The sequence below is a fragment of the Heptranchias perlo genome, chromosome 5 (assembly GCF_035084215.1).
Source record: "Heptranchias perlo isolate sHepPer1 chromosome 5, sHepPer1.hap1, whole genome shotgun sequence".
In the NCBI taxonomy this organism is placed as follows: domain Eukaryota; kingdom Metazoa; phylum Chordata; class Chondrichthyes; order Hexanchiformes; family Hexanchidae; genus Heptranchias; species Heptranchias perlo.
The window spans coordinates 95,073,342-95,091,016 of record NC_090329.1 but is presented as its reverse complement, the minus strand read 5'-3'; the positions used below and the strand labels follow the sequence as shown (position 1 = coordinate 95,091,016).

At 46.7% G+C, this 17,675-nt stretch overlaps 1 protein-coding gene across 1 annotated transcript in view; it reads right to left on the bottom strand.

Moving 5' to 3' along the window:
- The window catches only part of aldh8a1 (aldehyde dehydrogenase 8 family, member A1), a 44,034-nt gene that overhangs the window by 2,982 nt on the left and 23,377 nt on the right, over window positions 1-17,675 (bottom strand). The window contains exons 4-6 of the mRNA XM_067984850.1: window positions 8,339-8,488; window positions 7,646-7,902; window positions 2,011-2,172 (exon numbers count right to left, since the gene is read on the bottom strand). Coding sequence (XP_067840951.1) covers window positions 2,011-2,172; window positions 7,646-7,902; window positions 8,339-8,488 — 569 coding nt within the window. The remainder of the gene's footprint in view (window positions 1-2,010; window positions 2,173-7,645; window positions 7,903-8,338; window positions 8,489-17,675) is intronic.

Sequence of the window (17,675 nt, the reverse complement as noted above, 5' to 3'; positions counted from 1 at the left end):
CAATGGGGCTAGAAGTGGACAGAAGCGATAGGATAATGGGACTTAGTACAGAATAGGATGTGAGGGGTGGACATTTGGACGAGTTGGGAGTCTGTGTTGAGTGAAGCTCGAGGGCCCTGCAAGGAGAGCATTGAAGAAGTCAGGCCTTGAGGTGACAAATGCATTGGATTAGGGTGTTGGCAACAGTGGAATGAGGTAAGGGAAGAGGTGAGCAATGTTGCAAAGCGCTGACACAAGCTGGGGTATAATTTCACTCTCTGGTACCTCACCGACTGGTCAGTCTTAGTGTGAGCCCAAACAGTGTGACAGCAACCTATTTAGCCGTGGTATAAGAACATAAGAACATAAGAAATAGGAGCAGGAGTAGGCCAATCGGCCCCTCGAGCCTGCTCCGCCATTCAATAAGATCATGGCTGATCTGATCCTAACCTCAAATCTAAATTAATGTCCAATTTCCTGCCCACTCCCCGTAACCCCTAATTCCCTTTACTTCTAGGAAACTGTCTATTTCTGTTTTAAATTTATTTAATGATGTAGCTTCCACAGCTTCCTGGGGCAGCAAATTCCACAGACCTACCACCCTCTGAGTGAAGAAGTTTCTCCTCATCTCAGTTTTGAAAGAGCAGCCCCTTATTCTAAGATTATGCCCCCTAGTTCTAGTTTCACCCATCCTTGGGAATATCCTTACCACATCCAACCGATCAAGCCCCTTCACAATCTTATATGTTTCAATAAGATCGCCTCTCATTCTTCTGAACTCCAATGAGTAGAGTCCCAATTTACTCAACCTCTCCTCATATGTCCGCCCCCTCATCCCCGGGATTAACCGAGTGAACCTTCTTTGTACTGCCTCGAGAGCAAGAATGGAGACCAAAACTGTATGCAGTATTCCAGGTGCGGTCTCACCAATACCTTATATAACTGCAGCAATACCTCCCTGTTTTTATATTCTATCCCCCTAGCAATAAAAGCCAACATTCCGTTGGCCTTTTTGATCACCTGCTGCACCTGCAAACTAACTTTTTGATTTTCTTGCACTAGGACCCCCAGATCCCTTTGTACTGCAGTACTTTCCAGTTTCTCGCCATTAAGATAATAACTTACTCTCTGATTTTTCCCGCCAAAGTGCATAACCTCACATTCTCCAATATTGTATTGCATCTGTGCCGATCCTATCCTCACCCAACTTCCCCACATGTGCACTTTCCAGCAGGTGTCACTGAATAGTGTTTGGCTGCAGATACCATGGTTGATATTTTCCTCTCCCTAGCCCACAGGTAATGAGGTCAATTGCAGCTTGCTTCTTGCTTCCTGCCACACAGGGTTAGATCTGTTGATTTAGCACAGAACAGGGATCAAACCTGAGCCTTTGTGGTCTATGTGGCTCAGTCTTTGCCAACTGAGTTATCGAGCCCACAGAGTCCGGAAACTCTGGTGCCCTACAGTCTCCTTTGTAAGTGGCCCAATAAATATTTTACTTCATGGGTCTAGGCCTCTTCCCTGTCCTGGGAACCCCCCATACAGGTGGAGTCCATTTATTTCCTTCTGGGAGGCCAGTACACTTCATCTGACTGGGTGTACAAATCTCCAATCTCATGCTGGGACCCACTGACGTCCAGGAAGCGGAAACTCCCAGCATAGGGAAAGCCCAGCCCCTCCTCCACAGATGCAGCGACCATGGGCCAGACAGAGGTTCCACCTTAGACAAGCCAACGTGGAAACTTCTAACAATGGCCGGGATCCAGGTTCTGGCCCATTTCCAGGGAATTCCACTGCACTTCCACAAGAGTAGACAGGAAGTACACCAGAAGGCCCAGGCAAATTCAAGGGGCATGCTTTTAAAAAAAGCAACTTAAATAGAAGGCATGTTTTTGCTGAAGGACAATATTTATTTTTTTGATTAATTCATCAATGATCAAAAATAGGAAATTAAATTTTTCAAGAAATGTATTTTTGTTAAATCACTTTGCTATTTAATTAAAACCCCAGCATGTAATGGTGCATACGAACCTTCTCTAGATGCTCTTTGCTAATAAGAGCGCCCATGTTAGCAGATGGGTCAGAAGGAATCCCAACCTTCCATTTTCTGGCACCCTCCACAAACTTCTCCAAAAACTCATTGTAAATATTCTTCTGCACAAAAATTCTGCTCGTACACAGGCAGACTTCACCCTGTTGAAAGAGAAAAATTCTTCAGCTGCACTCTATTCTAGGTAATAAATAGGGAGTGGGGGGAGGGGGGGGAAGAGAGAGAATTAAAAATTTTAATCATCTGAAAACTTAGTACATAAAACACAGCTTTCGTTTAATAGTGATAATTTCAGTAGAAGGACATAAAAGTCAGGCTCACATTAAACAGTCATGTCTCTAAAGAAACATTTTCAATAAAGTGCCATGGAATCTCAGGTGGATCAGTATAATGTAGTTAGGGATATTCAGTCATCAAGTTATATTGTTCAGCACTGGCAATGCTAGGACACAAGAATAATTAATCCATAGATTAAAGGTCTAAACTTATTACGGAGGAAGAAATGTCTAGGAGGAATGTATTGTACAAGGTACTCCCACAACTTATATGTGCAGAGAAAATACAATCATAAACATTTTTATTCCAAGTTTAAAAAGATGTTGAATTTCCTACCCCAAAGGAGACCTGCCATTTTGGGTCTACGTCCGTCCAGAGACCCTCTGGAGACATCACTGATGGGGAGCAGCTGTCTCCATCCTCAAGGGGCTTATAACTTTGTATCAGCCTGGAAGGTAATCTAGGGCTGCTTGACCAGAAAAACAAATTGGCTGGCTCACACAATCTGGTCCAAAGAAGTGTTCCCTTTCAAATGAATGTAGACACTGTCCAACTTGCATTTGCCTCCATAACCCACCCCCAGCAGGACCACCAGTGATCACTCTTTCCCTACCCGCTGCATTCAAATAGTGGTGTCGGCCCCACTTCCTGCCACTTCTCAGGGCCACTATGTGGAAGATGGCAATAGACTCTGGGAAACCATGGTAACGGCCCTCAGGTCCCCTCCAAGGCCTTGTATAGACTTCCTCTCCTTCAAATTTCACCCCCACTTACTTTCTTTAGTAGGCTTTGGTCTCTACCAGAGCCTACAATTTGCCAATCTTCAAGGCCCTTTTAAAAGCTTCTTCTGGTACTGCAACGATGGGCTCACTACAGCAGCACCAGTACTTATATATGCAGAGAAATTACAATCATAAACATTTTTTTTCCAAGTAACTGGCCAGCTCCCTCTTGGCAGTGGGAATCCCACCAGGAGCTTGTCGTGCAGAAGTCCCACACCCGGAGAAGAGAATACTCCGCCCGGAGAGGAGAATCCAGCCCAGGCAGTTCTCCCCATCTATGATATTAAAGTGTGAGGAAGACCCAAAATGGCAGGGCTTTGTTGGAGTAGGAAATTTAAACCAATTAGGAATATTTTAATGATTTTTTTTTACTTAGGCATTGTGGGAATACACTCATTGTTTTTTAAATATTCTTTCCACTTTAAGAATCTCAAATCTAAGTCTTGTGCAGTGCCAATAAATATTTTTAAAAATCAAAAATAGTAACAACGTACTTTTATTTTTTTGTTCAAAGCTATAATTTCTGCAAAAACATGACAAGACCACCACTTCCACATCTCAAAAGAAAAAGCTCCTTTATCTATCCCTGTGTTCAAATCCCTCCATGACCTCGTCCCTCCCTATCTCTATCTCTGTAAACTCTTCCAGCCCTACAACCCTCTGAGATATCTGTGTTCCTCCAATTCTGGCCTCTCGCACATCCCTGATTTTCATCCCTCCACCATTGGCGGTCGTGCCTTTAACTGCCTACGCTCTAAGCTCTGAAATTCCCTCCCTGAACCTCGACGCCTCTCTCCTGCTTCAAGTCACTCCTTAAAACCTGCCTCTTTTCACCTGTCCTAATATCTCCTTTTGTGACTCTGTGTCAAATTTTGTCTGATAACAGTCCTGTGAATCAGTTCTCCTCCACGTTGAGCACCACTTGGAGGAAGCACTGAGGGCATCAAGGGCACAAAATGTACTCTGAGTGGGGGACTTCAATGTCCATCACCAAGAGTGGCTCGGTAGCAGCACTACTGACCGAGCTGGCCGAGTCCTGAAGGACATAGCTGCCAGACTGGGCCTGCGGCAGGTGGTGAGCGAACCAACACGAGGGAAAAACTTACTTGACCTCGTCCTTACCAATCTACCTGTTGCAAATTCATCTGTCCATGACAGTATTGGTAGGAGTGACCACCGCACAGTCATCGTGGAGACGAAGTCCCGTCTTCACAATGAGGACACCATCTAACGTGTTGTGTGGCACTACCACCGTGCTAAATGGGATAGATTCAGAACAGATCTAGCAGCTCAAAACTGGGCATCCATGAGGCGCTGTGAGCCATCAGCAGCAGCAGAATTGTATTCCAGCACAATCTGTAATGTCATGGCCTGGCATATTCCTCACTCTACCATTACCAACAAGCCAGGGGATCAACCCTTGTTCAATGAGGAGTGTAGAAGAGTATGCCAGGAGCAGCACCAGGCGTACCTAAAAATGAGGTGCCAACCTGGTGAAGCTACAACTCAGGACTACATGCACACTAAACAACGGAAGCAACATGCTATAGACAAAGCTAAGCGATTCCACAACCAACGGACCAGATCAAAGCTCTGCAGTCCTGCCACATCCAGTCGTGAATGGTGGTGGACAATTAAACAACTAATGGGAGGAGGAGGCTCTGCAAACATCCCCATCCTCAATGATGGCGGAGTCCAGCACGTGAGTGCAAAAGACAAGGCTGAAGCGTTTGCAACCGTCTTCAGCCAGAAATGCCGAGTGGATGATCCATCTCGGCCTCCTCCCGATATCCCCACCATCACAGAAGCCAGTCTTCAGCCAATTCGATTCACTCCACGTGATATCAAGAAACGGCTGAGTGCACTGGATACAGCAAAGGCTATGGGCCCCGACAACATCCCGGCTGTAGTGCTGAAGACCTGTGCTCCAGAACTTGCTGCGCCTCTAGCCAAGCTGTTCCAGTACAGCTACAACACTGGCATCTACCCGACAATGTGGAAAATTGCCCAGTTATGTCCTGTCCACAAAAAGCAGGACAAATCCAATCCGGCCAATTACTGCCCCATCAGTCTACTCTCAATCATCAGCAAAGTGATGGAAGGTGTCGTCGACAGTGCTATCAAGCGGCACTTACTCACCAATAACCTGCTCACCGATGCTCAGTTTGGGTTCCGCCAGGACCACTCGGCTCCAGACCTCATTACAGCCTTGGTTCAAACATGGACAAAAGAGCTGAATTCCAGAGGTGAGGTGAGAGTGACTGCCCTTGACATCAAGGCAGCATTTGACCGAGTGTGGCATCAAGGAGCCCTAATAAAATTGAAGTCAATGGGAATCAGAGGGAAAACGCTCCTGTGGCTGGAGTCATACCTATCACAAAGGAAGATGGTAGTGGTTGTTGGAGGACAATCATCTCAGCCCCAGGACATTGCTGCAGGAGTTCCTCAGGGCAGTGTCCTAGGCCCAACCATCTTCAGCTGCTTCAATGACCTACCCTCCATCATAAGGTCAGAAATGGGGATGTTCGCTGATGATTGCACAGTGTTCAGTTCCATTCGCAACCCCTCAAATAATGAAGCAGTCCGAGCCCGCATGCAGCAAGACCTGGACAACATCCAGACTTGGGCTCATAAGTGGCAAGTAACATTCGTGCCAGATAAGTGCCAGGCAATGACCATCTCCAACAAGAGATAGTCTAACCACCTCCCCTTGACATTCAACGGCATTAACATCGCTGAATCCCCCACCATCAACATCCTGGGAGTCACCATTGACCAGAAGCTTAACTGGACCAGCCATATAAATACTGTGGCTACGAGAGCAGGTCAGAGGCTGGGAATTCGGTGGCGAGTGACTCACCTCCTGACTCCCCAAAGCCTTTCCACCATCTACAAGGCACAAGTCAGGAGTGTGATGGAATACTCTCCACTTGCCTGGATGAGTGCAGCTCCAACAACACTCAAGAAGCTCGACACCATCCAAGATAAAGCAGCCCGCTTGATTGGCACCCCATCCACCACCCAAAACATTCACTCCCTTCACCACCGGCGCACAGTGGCTGCAGTGTGTACCATTCACAGGATGCACTGCAACAACTCGCCAAGGCTTCTTCGACAGCATCTCCCAAACCCACGACCTCTACCACCTAGAAGGACAAGAGCAGCAGGCACATGGGAACAACACCACCTGCACGTTCCCCTCCAAGTCACACACCATCCCGTCTTGGAAATATGTCGCCGTTCCTTCATCATCGCTGGGTAAAAATCCTGGAACTCCCTTCCTAACAGCACTGTGGGAGAACCTTCACCACACGGACTGCAGCGGTTCAAGGAGGCGGCTCACCACCACCTTCTCAAGGGCAATTAGGGATGGACAATAAATGCCGGCCTCGCCAGCGACGCCCACATCCCATGAACGAATAAAAAAAAAGTACCTTGGGATGTTTTTACTATGTTAAAGGCACTATGTAAATGCAAGTGGCTGTTGTTATCCATTCATTCTGATTAAAGTGCTCATGTGTAAAGTACTTGACAGTTTGTTTACCAAGCTCAGTGCTGGATAAGGACGAGCCTTATGGAGATTTCCCTTGCCCTCTATGATCAGAATATATCAACATTAGTGTTTTATCTTCCCTTAACTAAGAACATATTTGACACTTGCATGCCTGTGAGCATAAGACTGTGAGCAGGGTGTGGTTTTCTGACTTCCTACAGAGAGTGGGAAGTAACACCACCTCACACAAGTTGCACCCCCAGTTCTTATCTATTTGTAACAGTAGTTTGATGGTCTGTGGTGGGTTAGTATGGATCCCTTCCTATGTTATCAAGTTGCTTTCAGACTTGCTGCTTTTACTGACCTTGATACAGATAGTGCACTGTCTTCAGTAGCAGTACAGGGCTTTCATCCAGGAGACACTGAACCTTTTCTGTCCATGATTCCAGGGTTTGGTTTTCTTATTGCTATAGTTATTACACTGTGAGTAGTTTTATCTGTCATTCTCCCTGTTACGGTGTAATGGGTTTTCTTTTGTATTGTATGTAGTGGGTAGGGTAGTAGTTATGGTGATAGTACTGGACTAGCAAGCCATAATTCAGTTCCTACTGTGACAACTTATTTAAGTGACTTCACTAAATCTGGTGTAGGCAATCACCAGAAAAATTACTATTGTTACAGAAACACAATTGGTTAATTAATGTCCTTCAGGGAAAGCAAGCTAACACCTTTACCTGATCTGGCCTACAAGTGATTCCAGTCCCACATTCTGTGGTTGACCTTTTAATGTCCTCTGAATTAGCATAGCAAACCACTCAGTTGTCAGGATAACTAGAAAAGGGTGGATAAGCAATAAATCTGGCCTTACCATTGTTGTCCACATCCTCAGAACAAGTGAAAAAAAATCTTATAAATAGAAAGTGAAGATAAACTTCCCTCAATGGAGGACAACCATAAAATGGTCTGAACTCATTCAGAGCAAGGCCTTTTCATAAGTGCTTAACCTTTAAACACAGCTGCTGTACATGGGATGATTTGGTGCCTGCATTTCAGTAAACTTTCTACCTGGTTAGTAAAGCTGGATCGCACAGTGGTTGGAATGCATTCATCAAGGTTTGCATCATCAAAGATAATGGCTGGGTTCTTCCCTCCCAGCTCCAGGGAGAGCTTCTTACAGTATGGAGCACTCTTCTCTCGAATGTGCTGAGCAGTGATTGTGCTCCCAGTGAAGGATATCAGTGGCACATCGGGATGAGAGACAATTGCCTCCCCAGCCCTTGGACCGGTCCCAAACACTATGTTCACTACACCAGGTGGAATGCCTAGGAGAAAGGAAGGAAATCATTTCTAAATAGCAATCAGGTATAGAATAAGCCATTTTACTTTGGAACAGTTCAGTGATGCTCTGCAGCAGGAATTTAGTTTGCCTGATATTTGTGTAAAGGAAACAAAATCTGAGTGGCAATCACTGATATTTTCATGAAAGTAACGTTATCAAGATGGGCTTTATAGAAGCAGCAACATCTCCCAACTACATCATGTTACCCACAATTCAAAGCAGTGTAACAATCCTTTGGCAACCACACAGAGCTAAAAATCACAGTGATTCTGACCACAGCAATAAGCAAAATGTACCTTATGCAAAGAATGAGCAATTATCTGAGTGTAACCATGAACAGTCAAATTGTTCTTCAAAGAAAAGTTGCAAAAGGAGTTACAACAAAGATATTCCGCATCTATCAGTTAGCTTCGCTGTACCTGCTTCATCCAAGAGCTTGCACATCATCCAAGCGGTGACTGACGTCAATTCACTGGGTTTGGCAACTACGGTGTTACCCGTGGCGATGGCTGGAGCTATCTTCCAGGTCAAGAGGTACAGTGGTAAATTCCAGGGACTGATGAGGCCAGCTAAAGAGGCAGAGTAAAGAATTAACATTAGTCAATCCGCATTATGTGAAATCGTAGCTGGCAAGAAAAAATAAAAGTCCCTCACAATGCTCCAGCATGGGCATTAAACTCACAAAGTTGGTAATATTACTGCCTATAATATAGTTATATTTTTATTTTGAATCTCCTGTTTTTTGATGATCCTTTTTCTCTTTCACTAAATTCCCTATTCCTCGTGCCATTTGGTGGCTATGGGGCTGGTAGCTCTCAGGTTTCTGCAACTGCTACTCTGTATCCAGTTGCTAGGAGCATTCTGGGATAACTCGCCTTGATATTCTTTCCTGTTCTGTGGGGAAGCACCTCACATCCATTCAGTGCCTTCCCCAATGGCTTTCTGGAACCTGGAAAGGGAATGTGTGCTGCCCACTACTTCACACAGCACCTTTAGAACACCAACATGCTACATTACTGAGGCATCTGTGCAACATTTTTAGAAGTTTGTGATCCCCTTAACTGTACTTTTGACAGATGTGACGTTGCTAATCATACCGGATGCTCAACAACCTGACGTCTGGTAGACTTTTGAGGACATTTGTTGCATTAATCAGTAACACGTAACAAGAGCGCCACGTGGAGAATGTCGTCCAGCTCCTCAATGGTGGTTTACCTCAAGGATCTGTGCTGAATCCCTCACTATTCCACATTAATGACTTACCTGACACAATTTCATGTAAGTTTATTTATGCTGATGGCATTGCCCTTGCGACACAAGGTAAAAGACCTCACCACCATAAGCGAAACCCTTGCTATCGACCTGAAGTTATTGGCAGAATACTTTCAATACTGGTAGCTCTGTCCCAACACCTCCTAAATCTTGGTTACAGCCTTTCACCTGAACAAAGCCACCAAGAAACCATTTAATATTATATTTTGTGGCCAATGAATCCAAAATGAGCCCTATCCAAAATACTGGGTGTAACCTTGCACAGAAACTGGACTTTTAAAGATCATCGGGAAAAGGCTTGTGAAAAGTTAAAAACCAGGACCAGCCTCATTCGAAAACTCAGGGACACCACATTGGGTGCCGATACGCTCACACTAATCAATACCCGTTCAATGGTTGCCCACTGTGACACATATAACCCTACCTAAAATCCGAAGACTGGTGCTCTATGCTGTTTTAGATTATCAGTGATGAGATGGGAAGACTGTGTTTTTTCTCAGTCTCTTAATGCTTTGCATCTCATTTCTCTCCCCCCACCTTTTCAATATTTAACAGAGGAAGATGAAAGTGGGACTGCAGAAGTACCTGCAAAGGATATGGACGAGCCACTACTGAAAATAAATATTCAAGAGAAAGCTCATACTTGACTATTTTAACTCGATTTTTTTGAGGAAATCACTGAGTGTATATAGATAAAGGAAATGTGGTAGATGTATATATGGATTTTCAGAAAACATTTGCAATGTGCCACGTAAAAGACTCATCACAAAATTTAAGGCACATGCTATTATAGAATATGTAGCTGTGTGGATAAAGAGATGGGTAGGGGACATAAGGTAAAGAGCAAAAGTAGATGAATGTTTTTCAGATTGGCAGAAAGTGGGTAATGATATATCCTAAGGATCTGTGCTGGGACATCTTTTGTTTTACATTTATATAAATTATTGGGACATAAGCACCAGAGGAATTATATCGAAGTTTGATTATGATTCCAAATTAGGCGAATGACAGCCTGTGAGGAAGAATGTAGGTGGATATAGATAGGTTAGCAGAGTGGACAGATGGGTGGCAGAAGTAATCCAATACAGAGAAATCTTTTGTACATTATGGAGACAGCGTGGTGAATCCAGATTATCCTCTGGCCCTGGGCAAAAAACACCTGCTTCCCATTAATAGCAGCGTCCACCCTAGACACCCTAAGGGAAGCTGCAGCCTCCAGTAGTTGAGGAAAGGAAGTATACTCTTAATGGTAAGATTCTTAACAAAGTAGAAGAACAGAGAGGTTGAAGATTTCGGATAAATTGATTTTTAAAGGTAGGAATACAGATAGAAAGGTCCATTAAGAGGCAAATAGGATCCTAGGTTTCATATAGAGGGACACTGAATATAAGAACAAGATGATGTTAAATTTGCACACGGTATTGGTTAGGCCACAGTTGGAGCACTGTGGTCAGTTCTGGGGAGTCCATTATAGGAAGAATATCAGAACAATGGAAAGGCTACAGTGAAAATTCACTAGAATGATACCCAGGAATGAGATGTTATAGTTATGAAGAAAACTTGAAAAATTGGAACTTTTTCATTGGAAGAGAGAAGATTAAAGGGGGATTCAATACAGGTTTTCGAGGTTCTGAAAGGTTTTGGAAGGGTGAAAGTGAAAGGGGACATAAAGTAAAGAGTAGAAGTTAATGAATGTTTTTCAGATTGGCAGGAAATGGGTAGTGATATGTCCTAAGGGTCTGTACTGGGACAACTTTTGCTTCACATTTATAGAAATTATTGGGACCTAGGATTCAATAGAATACATACAGAGATGGTATTTCCTCTGCTAGAGAATCCAAAACTAAAAATTAGAGCTAGGCCATTTAGGAGTGAAATTAGGAAGCACTTTTTCACACAAAGGGTAGTGGAAATCTGCAAGTCTCTCCCCCAAAAGGAAATGGATGCTGGGTCAATTGAAGTTTTCACGACAGAAATTGACCGTTTTTTGTTAGATAAGGGCATCGAGGGATATGGAGCAAAGGCGGATAGAGTTGAAGTACAAATCAGCCATGATCTAATGGAATGGCGAAAAAGGCTCAAGGGGCTGAATGGCTTATTCCTGTTCCTATGTTCCATACCGGACGGGGAGGATCATGCACCCATTACTCAGTCTGATTTGCTCTTAATGGATTGAAACTCAGGTGGGCTGTGTAATGGGCTCGCGATCCTCCATTCTCAATATTCCAATATGGGGTTCCAGCATGCAATGCTCTGTGTCAGGTGCACAAAATCAGAAAATCATCCCTAATGTTGCGAGGCACATAAACAGCTTAATGATTTGATTAAAATAGCAGATAAAGGAATTTTATACAAAGTGTTTGTACACTCGTATCCCACGACAATATTCCAAAGACTTATTTTCTCTCCTTTCTCCAATTAGTTCTTTCTGCGCTATGTACCATCCATGTCCATTGTGTTTGACTAATTTATTAGAGTTCTTTGAGGAAGTAACAAGCAACGTGGATAAAGGGGATCCTGCAGATGTTGTGTACTTGGATTTCCAGAAGGCTTTTGACAAGGTGCCACATCAAAGGCTACTACACAAAATAAGAGCTCATGGTGTAGGGGGAAACATATTATCATGGATAAAGGATTGGTTAGCTAACAGGAAACAGAGAGTAGGCATAAATGGGTCATTTTCAGGTTGGCAAGATGTAACGAGTGGAGTGCCACAGGGATTAGTGCTGGGGCCTCAACTATTTACAATCTATATCAATGACTTGGGTGAAGGGACTGAATGTATGGTTGTTAAATTTGCTGATGACACAAAGGTAGGTAGGAAAGTAAGTTGTGAAGAGGACATAAGGAGTCTGCAAAGGGATATAGATAGGTTAAGCGAGTGGGCAAAAATTTGGCAGATGGAGTACAATGTGGGAAAATGTGAACTTGTCCACTTTGGCAGGAGGAATGGAAAAGCAGTATATTATTTTAATGGAGAGAGATTGCTGAACTCTGAGGTACAGAGGGATCTGGGTGTCCTAGTACTTGAATCACAAAAAGTTAGTATGCAGGTACAGCAAGTGATTAGGAAGGCAGATGGAATGTTGTCATTTATTGCAAGGGGAATGGAATATAAAAGTAGAGATGTTTTGCTACAGTTGTACAGGGCATTGGTGAGACCACATCTAGGATACTGTGTGCAGTTTTGGTCTCCTTATTTAAGAAAGGACATAATTGCTTTAGAAACGGTTCAGAGAAGGTTCACTCGACTGATTCCTGGGATGAGGGGGTTACCTTATGAGGAAAGGTTGGACAAGTTGGGCCTTATAAGATCCTGTGGGGACTTGAAGGGGTAGATGCTGAGATGATGATTCCCCTTGTGGGAGAGACTGGAACTAGGGGACACAGTTTAAAAATAAGGGGGGAAAAATTGGATAAGGGTCTGTTCTGAGCAATGGTAGCGCGATGCTACCACCCCGCGCCTAACGGACCCTCCGCAGGCAGCACATGAATTTCGTGCTGCCTGCTATTTACCCTGAAATCTCCGTGCAGCAAACGCAGCCCTCGCTGCTGAGAGGCTGCACGGAGAATGAGGATGTTGAAAGTGGGGCGTGGCCAGCGCACGTCATCAGCTGCCTGCACTACTTAAAGGTGCAGGCACATTTCTAATGGCAGATACACAGCCTAGAAGGAGAAGGGAGAATGGCATCACGAGTAGCTGCACCAGCAAGAGAGCGGGCACCAAGATTCTCAGATGATGCTCTGGAGGCCCTGGTGGAAGGGGTGGACCAGAGGAGGGCCGCCATGTACCCGCAGGGTGGCCGGAGACCGTCTAGACTACAGCTGCGTAGGCGTTAGCAGGCCGTGGCACAGGAGGTGAATGCGAGGAGCATTGCAGCACGCACGTGGGTGCAGTGCCGCAAGAAATTTAATGACTTGACACAAGTGATCAAGGTGAGTGAATGCAAATATCAAGTGGCACATCCTACCAACTGCACCAATACTCCATGCATGACACCTCCCGTCATCCACCCACCCACCAACAAACACTGCCCATCCACACGCAATGCTGCATCTCACACGCACATAATACCACAATTGCAGGCCACACAACCACCACTCAAGTCACACAAACTGGCAGCCATTCGACCATGACAGGCACATCACCCACACACCTTGCAGGACACTCACTGACACAATGTCCTCTGTCTTGCAGGAGAAGGTGGCGTATAACACCCGCCAGCAGGAGGGACCTGAGGCTGGACGGGCACGTCTACACGGTCTCACCCCCCTAGAGGAGACGGTGCTCAGGATCATTGGGCGGGCTGTCGCTGCAGCCGTTACAACGTGCCACACTGGAGGTCCCGGTCAAAGGGGTCTCTGCACATCTAATGATCCTTCTCCTTTTCCACATCTCCCTCCACCCATAATCATTTTTGACTCATGTGCTGCACATGCTGCCAGCACTCACCTCTTACTTGCTCCTCTCCCACTCCACAACTCAATCTGTTTCCCTTTGTCATTGCAGATACCCAAGAACACGTGGTGGCACACGAGGAGCAGGAGGAGGAGGAGGAGGACACTGAAGCCACACCGTCACTCGATCTGACACTTGCTCCCACCAGCTTAGAGACCGACACTGCGTGACCTTTAGAGGTTAGGTTAGAGGAGGGATCTGCACCTGGTGAGACACCGAGCACAAGCGCGCAGGAGCTGGGGCGGAGGGAACGGATACCATAGGTGTCAGCTCACCGGAGGGCGAGGTCACTCACTAGTTCTGCTCCAGAGGAGTCAGATGAGGACTTTGATGGGCCAGGCTACAGAAGACGGCTGATGGGCGTACACCCCGAAAGCCTGCCCGAAAGCCTGTGCATAATGAGAAGGGGCATGGAGGAGTCCAGCTCCAACTTGGCACAGGGCTGTGCGCAGAGCTTGGAGCCCATCCTTTCCAATATGGAACGGGTGGTCACCTCCATCAGCGCACCTGTGGAACCCACCATGATGCAGCGTCTGATGACTGATGTCACAGCATCCATTGCAGCACAAACATCTGCCATCCGAGGTCTGACTGCTGCATTTGCAGCTCAGACTGCTGCTATCATGACTCTGGGGACCACTGTGGAACGAGGCTCCCAGGGTATCACAGCACTCCAGCAATCCGTTCTCCAGCCAATCACCAGGAGTGCTGAGGCGCCGCCCTGGGAGAGTGGCAGTGGCGCATGGCAGTCGGACCTGCTATCCTCGCTCAGGACAACAGCATTCCTGCTCCCACCCCTGCCACTCCACCAGTGTCCCTGTTGTTGCCTGTTGGCCAGCCAGGCCAGACTGCTGCAGCCCCTGCTGAGATGGTGCAGTCTGAAGCCGGGCCCTCCAGGCCCAGAGCTGCTCAAGGTCGTCCTCCAAGGCCATCTGGACGTTCCTCCATTGAAAGCCAGCAGCCTCCCACCACCCATGCTCCAGCCACTGGGGAAGCACCTCATAGGAGCACTAGGATAGGTAAAGGCACACGAACAACAGGCACTAAGGGAATGCACAAGGGTGAATAGTTCTGTTATGTTTGCATATTTTCACTTATTAATCCATAAATGAGAGTTTGATTTGGCATTTGGTGCTGGTTTTTATTCATGCACTGAGCTGAGAGGGACACCAATGTTCAATCTGATGGAGGGCGATTTGATTGTCTTGTGGGAGGGTGGGGAATGTAGGAGTGTTGGTGAGTTGGGGGATGGAGTTCACATTATTGATAGCGGGCACGGATCAGGCGAGCACGCAGAGCCCTTGCAGACAAGGCGTGTGGTTGCTGCTGCACCCTTGCGTCCTCCTCCACTTCCTCTTCCGGCTCCACCCCCTCCTCCTGCTCCTCCTCAGCACCTCCGCCTCTTCCTCCTCAGCCTCCTCCTCCTCCACCTCTGGCTCAGGGTCTTTTCCGATCATTGGTGGCAAAGGCTGGTCCCCTCATGATGGTGAGGTTGTGCAGCATGCAGCATACCATGATTCTGCCCACCCACTCAGGGGAGTACTGCAGGGCTCCTCCAGACCAGTCTAGGCAGCAGAAGCGTTGTTTGAGGAGGCCTATGGTGTGCTCCACAATGTTGCGTGTGGCAGCATGCCTCTCATTCTCGGCCTGCTGTGCACGTGTGCGTGGATTCCTGAACGGAGTCATGAGTCACGTCGTGAGAGGATAGCCCTTGTCGCCCAGTAGCCAGCCTTTGACTTGCCGAGTCGGATGAAAGATAGCTGGCACGTTGGACTGCCGCATGATGAAGGCGTCGTGACTGCTCCCAGGATAGCGGACATCGACCTCCAAGATGTGATGCGTGTGGTCGCACACCAGCTGCACGGTGAGGGAGTGGAAGCCTTTTCGGTTGACGAAGACGGCCGAGTTGATGTGCAGTCCATGGCACCCTGCACCATGGGGAAGCCAGCAATGCGGGCGAACCCCCTTGCTCGCTCGTTCTGATTGTCTCTGTCGAGAAGAAAGGTGATGAACCTGTTCCTCATCTGGTACAGTGCGTCTGTGACCTCCCTTATGCAGCAGTGCACTGCATACTGCGAGATGTTGCACATGTCGCCAGCAGAGGCCTGAAATGCTCCTGAGACGTAGAAATTCAGCGCCACGGTTACCTTCAGAGCCACAGGCAATGCTGTCCTCGCCCTGCTCTGAGGCTGCAGTTGTGGCCGCACCAATTGACAGATCTTGGTGACGGCTTCCTTGGTGAACCTCAGGCGTCAGATGAAATCCTCCTCGGTCAGGTTGAAGTAAGAGAATTGATCCCTGAAGGCCCTCATTGGGTAGGGCCTCCTGCTCAGTGCCCTGCGCCTCCTCATCCTCCGCCTCCTCGCAGCTTGACCTGCTAGGCGTGACCTCTCTGCATGCTCTCAGTCATGCTCAATGCCCAACGGGAGCCCTAGCAGACCGCCCATGGTTGCCAGGGTTGGAGTTTCCCAACCCGTAAGGCAATACCTGCCAAAGCACTCTCAAAAATAGTGTAGGAACTCTGAATAAGAATAGGGAGCTTCAAAAAACACTTCCTACCCCTCCAGCAGCCAGAAGCTATAATCCAGCAACTAACCTGCAACACCTGCATGGCCCTTTAAATAGCGCCGGTGTGGGGGGGGGGGGGGGGGGGTCCTTCAGGCACTGTTAGAAACGTTTAGATGGTCGGGGATAAGACAGTGCGTTGAGTTGAGTGTTAAGGTCCAAAATTGTGTGTATCACTTCAAATCAGCATTGCACACTGATTGCAGCCATTTTCTCCCAACTTTACATGCTTCCAGCGTTCGGGGTTAGCGAGATGGGGTCTGGCGCACGCAGGAAATGTGCGTGCACATCCAAGACGCCATCTTGGATGCCGGAGGGGCTGTGTAGCGCCGAAACAACGGGCGCTACACGGCCCAATTTAGTGCCCAACGGGTCTCCCATTTAAGGCAGAGTTGAGGAGAATTTTTTTCACTCAGAGGGTCGTGAGTCTGTGGAACTCCCTTCCCCAGAGAGTGGTGGAGGCAGGGTCATTGAATATTTTTAAGGCTGAGTTAGATAGATTCCTGATTAACGAGAGAGTCAAAGGTTATAGTCGATAGATGGGAAAGTAGGGTTGAGGTCACAATCAGATCAGCCATGATCTTATCAAATGGCAGAGCAGGCTCGAGGGGCCGAATGGCCTTAATTCGTACATTTGTAAGTAAGAGGGCAGGAAGGTGCCCCGATCCCAGACCTCTACTAATGCCCATCCAAAACTGGCCATGGGGAAGTGTATGAAATTAGCCTAAAAATTTTCACTCTATCTTTGTGGAGAAGAATTTACCCAATTTCCCACTCGACATTTCCCCACAGTGACACAGCTGAGATTGGGAACTCAGCGCTGTGGGAATGACTGGTGCTTACACATTGATTCCCACTGCATAGTGCCATACATTGGTGCTCTGTTACATTGTGCCATCATGCCACCTTTTGATCTTAATTTTCTCCCCCTAATTTTCTCCTCTTACACCTCACCTAAAGATGTGCTTGCTGAAGTGTTCCATATAGTAACCATCCTCTTATAACTCACCTACGTGCAATTCTTCATCTTTGACTCTGGACAGTGAATGATGGCAGTCTGTTCATCATAGGACCCATCACAGCTGAGTCTGCCTTTAATCCTATAAAACCATTCCCTCTTTAATAAAACCATTCCCTCTTTACGCTCATGTACACTGCAAAGGAGAGTTACATTTTTATTTAACTCCTGAGTGTAGTGAAAAGGCAGTGGTGGATCTGTTTTAGTGAGAGGAGTCCCTTCACTATAACCACTGCTGGGAATCCATCTGCATACAGCAGTGAAGTTTGGGTTATTTTCAGTTCCGCATGAGAGCAGCAATCACTTCATAAACTGCTGCAAACCACCACTTGCTTTGTCCTCATTTAGTATCAGCTTAGGATATGAATCACAGTTGTGAAAGGACTTATCAAAATGAAAGCAGCAGCGAACCCCAGCAGTTCTTGTAGACGTTCCACATCTA